Raw genomic sequence first — 8,013 nt, 5'->3', positions numbered from 1 at the left:
AGAGATCAGTAGAACAGGGTATAAGGGGAATTTAGAAAAACTGTGGGTAAGGGTTAAGATATGTGCATTTAGTAAACCTTAGTCATTACCATTGAGGGAGACAAAGCTGGGTGCTGAAGGTGAAATGGAATGGGGTAGTAAGTTTCCCCTACCAGATAAGCAGGGAGCTGGGGAATGTGGGAAGCACAATCTTAACCATGGAGGAGCAGTAGCATTGTCAAAGAATTCCTCATATTTCCTAACTGGTGCATGACATTGGCACTGGGGCTTTGAGACAATGTATGGAGTGACTCACTCTGCACTCCCTCAGTGAAGGGTGAGGAACTCCATGGGCAGCGGAGCTTTGTGATAGCAGCATGAGTGTGGCAATTTATTTTTGAGATCGCAAGCACATGGTATTTGGGGTGGGAAACAAGTGCATCATGCCAGATCTGGGATGTTCCCTCTGGGTGGAGCTGCCTGCCCTTATAAAAGGAGTCTCTACCACTGTGCTGCTATCTTGGTGATACTCAGTCATAGGTCTTCTTTGGAGCCTCTGGTGAGTACAATTTTGGAGGTTTTTAGCACTCGTGTGGTAGGATATAATCTTAGCGTAGAAGTGGCTGTATTTTAAACAATTCGTGCTCTCTATGGGGATAAGAAGATAATGAGAGTTTAGGGGTAGTTTTCAGTACTTGTTCTTGACTTCTTAACTGTGCTCTTAAATGTGACGGGAGGAATGCAGTCAATGGCACAGTCTTAACCGTGGAGACTAAGGGAGATGAGATGCCGCGTTTCAGTGCACCCTTCCCAGCCTTCAGTCCCACTGAGTGCTGAGTTTGGGCCTTTGCATTTCTCCTTGGAAGCCAACAGTCAAGTCAGTTAGACCAGCAACCAGGACCTCATGGGAGAAATTAGTAGAGATGTGTTTTGAGATTGGCTACAAGTTTCACATCCTGATTATTCTTCTTCAGAGTGTGCTTGTATTCACACAGCACTTGTGTAAGGAATTTTTTCTTTAGAAAGTGGTAGAACAGGGCTCCCTGTTAATGGAAGAGTAAGACTTTCTGTTATGAACAATGCTGTCTGTTTGTATTTCAGATTCCTTGAGACCCAGGAAGGATGCCTCACCATCCGCATCCGCATCCGCATCCACATCCACATCCACAGCAGCATCAGCATCACCATCACCATCAGTGCAAGGAGCCCTGCCATCCACCTCCAAAAGTGTGCCCACCGAAGTGCCATGAGCCTTGCCCACCCCATCCATGCCCACCTCCAGTGAGCCAGAAGAAATGCCCTCCTGGGCCACCATGCCCACCATGGGAGCAGAAGTGTCCACCCAAGTGGAAGTAACAGCACCAGATTTCATCTGCACCAAGAAACAAGATCCAGGCTCTTCCATTGTCCTCCCTTCGGCCATGGTGATGGATTGCATCTTCCTTAATCTCCCTCCTGGACTGACAGCTGACAGAGAAATGGCTTGCTTCCTGAAGCTGACACCGCCCTGTAGAATAAAGAGCAATCGCCTGATTGCTCTTTGCCCTGTGCCTGTCTGTAATCCGGGTTCTGATCTCTAGCCTGTGGCCACTTAGTGTGTCTATTCTTTGCTTCTCCAATAAAGCCTGTGTCATAGTTGAGTCCACATTTCCTGTTATGTTTTTCTTTTGCACTTTGTGTTTTTAATGTCTCCTGTCAACTACAAGTATTCTTCCGTGTGTTCCTTTTCCTCCCATTGGATTTTTGGAGTTAGACTTTTCCTTCACTGAGTTCAGCTTTGCCTGAAATATGTCTTTTGGATTGGATCCATCAAGGAATTCTTTCATTGGTTTCAAACGTGTCTGTCTCTCTACCTTGTAGGCCCCTTAAAGAACTGAATTCTCTCAGCCTCAGTTTCCTTACCTGAGAAAATTAGGAGAGAATGTATTCAACTCAGTGTACTCATAGAAATTAATATATATACCAAAGTTTCTTAATTATTGATACATGCCAGGCCATCTCTTATATGCCAGGGCCATGATAATGGTGACCAACATCCTTGTCCATCTAAATTCTTGAGGGCATTTTACACACACACATACGCAGAAGACAACTAATAGTCCTGCATGTGTATACGTTAGAGAAAATTTGGAGAAAAGCTCTTCCAAAGTGGCTTTTGGGGCAATGACTTGAGTGAAGAAATGAGTGAGCTTTGAGTGGATCTGGTATACATTGTACCATGAGAGGTGATGGCAAGGGCTAAGGCAGAGGAAATTAACCACTGAAAGGACAGTGATCAAGGAGACACTGCCTCTAAAGGTGGTCAGAGAGGTTGGGGTCCAAAGATTTAGTAATGATTTTCATTATTATTCATAATTTGACAGCCATACTATGCTGATGGCCTAACGGCCTCAAAATTTATATCTATGCACTTCTCAACTGTAAATTAAAGATAAATCAAAATTGCTGAATGAATCGCAGGATTGCATTATAGAGCTGCACTAATTAAGACAGGATGCTATCCCGTAAGAAAAGACACAGAGATCAATGCAATAATAGAACATCCAGACTTAGATCCACACCATACCTGGTCAATTGATTTTCTACAAGGGTGTCTAGGTAATTCAACAGATGAAAAATAACCTTGTCAATATATGGTACTCAAATTGTTGGATACTGAGACAGAAATAATTGAAGCTTGGCCTTTACCTAACATCATATAAATGTTAACACAAATTGTATCACACACTAAAACATAAGATCTGAGACTCTACAATTTCTTGAGGGAAACATAGGAGAAAATCTTGGCTGCCAGGTGTTAGGCTAACTGTTGTTAAAACTCAGTATCCAAAATACATAAATAACTTATAAAGTCAGTCATAAACAGACACTGAAGAGAAAACTCGACAACAGTCACTTTACAAAGAAAATGCCTTAATATGGCCAACAAGATTATTTTTAGAGCTTCTGAAAATCACTAACATTTAAAAAAGAGTATTCAAAATGGAAACCTGATGGGTAAAGCCTTCAAAAGTGTGGAAATGACAAACTAATCGAGACACAGGACAAGCAGCAAATACACTACACCTCTGGGAGGAGTCTGGAATTGTTGCAAGTACTTTGGAAAATAATTTGGCATTATCTGTAAAAGTAGAAGTGGGATACTTCTGGGAACATCCCCTAGAGAAATGTGTGAACATGTGCACTAACAGACATGAAGAAAATGTCCTAGTGTTCCTAACAGCTCCAAAAAGGGAACAACTTTGAGGTCAACCAATAGTACAAGGAGAGAAATATAGCCATACAATGATATACTAAAATTCACTAGTGGATAAACCAAAGCTACATAGCGTCAACAGAATGATGAGAGACAAAACTATGGTATACAGTATAATTCCATTTATATAGTGAAAAAGCTAGTAACTTAACTATAATTTTTAGAGATATTCCTATACCGATGGTTGAAAACCGTAAAGAAAAACCAAGAAAGTGAATATTAGGAGTCATGACTGTGGTCACTTCAGGTGGAGACGGTATGGGATGCAATTTAATAAGAAAATTTGGGTCTTTGAGGAGGTCATAGTGTTCTTTTTCTTAACTTCATGTTTCTTGAAAATAAAGAGATCAGTCTCTGATTACCCACTTCATACAGCAAAGCTTCATGAACTTTCTGAATGTGTTGATCAAGTTCTCCTAAAATCAAAAAATTTTATTTTTTGTGTTTCTTTTTCTTGTTTTTCTTCAAGACAAAATTGGAGAGGGAAGTGTGTCAAAAATATTAGTGTACTACCTATCCATGAGTACAAAGTCAACACCCCTAAAAATAAAATCAGATCTTTTTAGTGTTGAAAGCACAACAGTAAAATTGTCTAGGTATTTTGTTTCCTATAAGGTGATGGAATTTAATGGAGTCAACTTCCCTATAAGATGGGAACACTTAATAACAGAGCTACCTTTCCTATCATCACTCTCATAAAATAAATTTGTGCTTTGGAAAAGAATTAATTTTTAAAATTAATTTAATTTTTATTGAAGAAGACTTGCCTTACAGGATTTTGCTGTTTTCTGACAAAACTCAATGTGAATCAGCCATCATTTGAGTTCATTTCAGTTGCTCAGTCGTGTCCGACTCTTTGCGAACCCATGAATTGCACCATGCCAGGCCTCCCTGTCCAATACAAACACCTGGAGTTCACCCAAACTCATGTGCATCAAGTCAGTGATGCCATCCAGCCATCTCATCCTCTGTTGTCCCCTTCTGCTCTTGCCCCCAATCCCTACCAAAATCAGAGTCTTTTCTAGTGAGTCAACTCTTTGCATGAGGGGGCCAACGTATTGAAGTTTCAGCCTCAGCATCAGTCCTTCCAATGAATGCCCAGGACTGGTCTCCTTTAGGATGGGCTGGTTGGATCTCCTTGCAGTCCAAGGGACTCTCAAGAGTCTTCTCCAACACCACAGTTCAAAAGCATCAATTCTTCAGTGCTCAGCCATAGGTATGCATATATTCCTTAGTCCTTTAACCATTTTTTAAAAACTGTTCTTAAAAGATCATATGCACCCTCATTTAAAAGAAAATAGATGTAATAGTAGAGAATTACATAAAGTTGAGAGACTTTGAACTTCAGCATAGTATGGCTGGAAAACTGTGAATAAAGTATCAAATTCTTGGCTACATCTTTCAGATCCAATGTCTTCAACCCCATTTGGAGACATTGTCTCTTGGATGACTGTTCTCCCTGCAGTTCCTCTGCCCTGCCTCAGCACTCGCCATTGCCTCTCACTGGTACAGTGTACCCCAGATACTCAAGGCTCACTCTTCTCTTCACTCAAGTCTTTGCCCTAAAAGTCACTTTGGAAGAGCTTTTCTACACAGTTGTCTCTAAAATATCATTATGCATCACTATTATTTGCCTTGTATCTGCATGTGTGTGTGTGTGTGTGTGTGTGTGTGTGTGTGTTTGTGCAAAGTCCCTTCAAGAGTTTAGATGGAAAGAGGACTTTAGTCACCATCTTCATGTCCCTGGCACATAAGAGACTGCCTGGCATGTGTTAATAATTAGGAAACCTTTGTGAATAAATTACTTTCTATGAGTACACTGAGTTGAATACATTCTTGCCGAATGGTTTTACAAATAAGGAATCTGAGACTGAGAGAATTCAATTCTTTTCAGGGTCTTCAAGGTAGACAAAGATAGAAACAAGTCTTAAACCACTGAAGGAATTCTTTGATGGATCCAGTCCAAAAGACATATTTCAGGCAAAGCTGAACTCAGTGAAGGAAAAGTCTAATGCTGATAATCCAAAGGAAATGAAAAGGAACACTCAGAAGAATACTTTTAGCTGACAGAAGAGATTAAAAAATACTATCTGCAAAAAAAAATGAAAGAAAGAAATATTAAGGGCTATGAATATGCTTTATTGGAGAAGCAAAGGAATAGACACACTATTTGCTCATGGGGTAGATTTCGCAACATGGATACAGACACACAGTAGGCAAAGAGAGATCAAGCGATGAACCTGCTGCTCTTCTTCCACCAACATGGTGTCAGCTTCAGGAACCAAGCGTTTTCTCTGTCAGCTCTCAGTCCAGGAGGGAGATTAAGGAAGATGCACTCTGTCACCATGGCCGAAGGGAGGAAATGGAAGAGCCTGGATCATGTTGTTTCTTGGTCCAGATGAAATCTGGTGCTGTTACTTCCACTTGGGTGGACACTTCTGCTCGCATGGTGGGCATGGCGGCCCAGGAGGGCATTTCTGCTGGCTCACTGGAGGTGGGCATGGATGGGGTGGGCAAGGCTCATGGCACTTCGGTGGGCACACTATTGGAGGTGGATGGCAGGGCTCCTTGCACTGATGGTGATGCTGATGCGGATGCTAGTGTGGATGTGGATGCGGATGCGGATGCTGGTGGTGAGACATCCTTCCTGGGTCTCAAGGAATCTGAAATACAAACAGACAACATTCTTCATAACTGGAGTCTGACTGGTAGAACATTTAGCAGCGCCAACTACACTCCTCCCGTCACTAAGGACTCTGCTGGATTCCTAATACAGTCTTTATGGTTTTTTAGAGCTTCTTCACCATTATTTTTTAGTATCTCTTGCTCTCAGATCTTCAGTCTTTTCTGGTTAGTCTCTCCTACAATTTTCTAAAACAAAATTACCTACACAAGTGTTGTACGAATACAAACATAATCTGAAGAAGAATCTGGATAATAAACTTGTAGCCAATCCTCAAACAAATCTCTACTTATTTCTCCCATGAGGTCTTGGTTGCTGGCTAAGCTGACCTGACTGTGGGCTTCTGAGAAATGCAGAGGCCCAAACCAGGCACTCAGTGGGACTGAACGCTGAGAATGGGGCATTTGGAACTAATGTGTGCTGTGCTGTGGCACAGTATCTCATCCCCCTTACTCTCTCTCAGGTTAGGACTGTGCCCCTGACTCCAATTTCTCCTCACATTTAAGATTGCATTCATGACCAAATACCAACAATATAACCCTAAATCCTCATTATCTTCTTTTTCCCGGACACAGCACTAATTGCTTCAATTAAATCCACTTCTACCCCCAGATTAAACCCAACACCCATGTTCCATAAAGATCTCTAAGAGCACTCACCTGAGGCTTCAAAGAAGACATGACTGTCACGACAATGACAGCCCTGTGATGGAGACTCCTTTTATAAAGACCAGGCAGCTTCTCCCAGGGGGAATATCCCAGGACTGGCTGATGAACTTGTTTCCCACCCTAAATTCCACGTGCTTGCAATCTCAAAAGTAAATTGCCACACTCATGCTGATATCACAAATCTCTCTTGTCCATGGACTTCTTTATCCTTCACTCAGGAAGTGCAGAGTGATTCACTGGAGACCTTGTCACATACTCCCTGTGCCATTGTTATGCACCGGTTAGGAAATATGAGGAATTCCTTGACAATAGTGTTGCTTCTTCAGTGTCACAGTTGCTGATTCTTCCAGTCCCCAGCCCCCAAAGAATCTGCTATGGAAAACTTCCTCCCTATTCCATTTCACCTACCAGCACCCAGCTTTGTTTCCCTTGATGGTTGAGACTAGGATTTACTAACCTCACATATCTTAACCCCTACCCACAGTTTTTTTAAACTCGCCTTCCTTACACCATGCCCCACTGGTCTCTAGCCTCTTCTTGACAATTAAATGACTAGAGGCCACAAAGTTGTATCTTCTTTTTCTAATTTTCCAGTTTCTGGGGTTAGCGGTCTCATGCCAGGAGTCTTTTCACACAGCTCCATTCATGGACTTCAACAGGAAAACTTGATCCTTCAGTTTTCTAGGCCATAAAGTCACAAGCTGAGATATTTTGCTGAAGCTCTACTTTTGCAGATTTATACACTGATCGGGTCTCTGCAGCAACATGATCATGAGCAACCTGTAGTCTGCTAGAAACCTTAATTCCTCTCTTCTCATTATCTTCAAAATTGACTCAATGTCTAGGCTGCATCCATTAAGAGCTTTTCCAATAGTACTCCCCAAATATCCTCTGCCACTTTCCCCTACAACAGTTAATTCCATTGACTCTATCCTGCCATTATTATCTTTTTTTTTTTTTGAAATGACATTTAGTGTGTTTTCAGACATTCTTAGTATACTCAGGGAATGAAGCACCATGAGTCATTGACCCCACCATTCAATCCATGGATATTTTTCTCTTCACAAATAAACTAAGGGTTACATAGACCCCATCAGGAATTTATTAGTATAATTTGTTGAAACCCAGGAGCCCGAGAGCTAATACTAAGCATTAAGCCTTCCATGGGTTTCCTTGGGCGACCAGGGTATGCAGACATCTGTAGGCACCGGTACTTTGGGACATTAAATATTTACCAACCACCCTGAAGATCAGCTTACTAACACTTGTATAAATTAGAGACAAAAGCTATACTTGCCTCAAAATTTTGCTATGACAACAACATGTCTAATATAAGGCATGTGACATAGTCTGTTAGCAAGGCCAAGCTTGTGCCGCTCGCTGCAGTGAATCTGAGATGAGGTGTCTAGACCAGGAAAAGGAAAAAA

The 8,013-nt window shown here is 41.6% G+C and overlaps 1 protein-coding gene and 1 long non-coding RNA gene across 2 annotated transcripts; one reads left to right on the top strand and one right to left on the bottom strand.

The window, feature by feature from the left end:
- Positions 1 to 490: 490 nt before the first annotated feature.
- PRD-SPRRII (small proline-rich protein type II) lies at positions 491 to 1,622 on the top strand. The gene is given in 2 exon segments (NM_001009459.1): positions 491 to 538; positions 1,081 to 1,622. A coding segment is annotated over 1 exon segment (234 nt). The 5' UTR covers positions 491 to 538; positions 1,081 to 1,101; the 3' UTR covers positions 1,336 to 1,622.
- A 3,731-nt stretch (positions 1,623 to 5,353) lies between these two features.
- LOC121820294 (uncharacterized) lies at positions 5,354 to 6,613 on the bottom strand. The gene is made up of 2 exons (XR_006060764.1): positions 6,578 to 6,613; positions 5,354 to 5,898 (listed from the first exon to the last, which is right to left on the bottom strand). It is a non-coding gene; the product is annotated as an uncharacterized LOC121820294 (long non-coding RNA).
- Positions 6,614 to 8,013: the final 1,400 nt, after the last annotated feature.

The sequence above is a fragment of the Ovis aries genome, chromosome 1, assembly GCF_016772045.2.
Source record: "Ovis aries strain OAR_USU_Benz2616 breed Rambouillet chromosome 1, ARS-UI_Ramb_v3.0, whole genome shotgun sequence".
NCBI lineage: Eukaryota > Metazoa > Chordata > Mammalia > Artiodactyla > Bovidae > Ovis > Ovis aries.
Note: the sequence above shows the minus strand (reverse complement) of the source record. Positions and strands in the feature narration are given on the sequence as shown.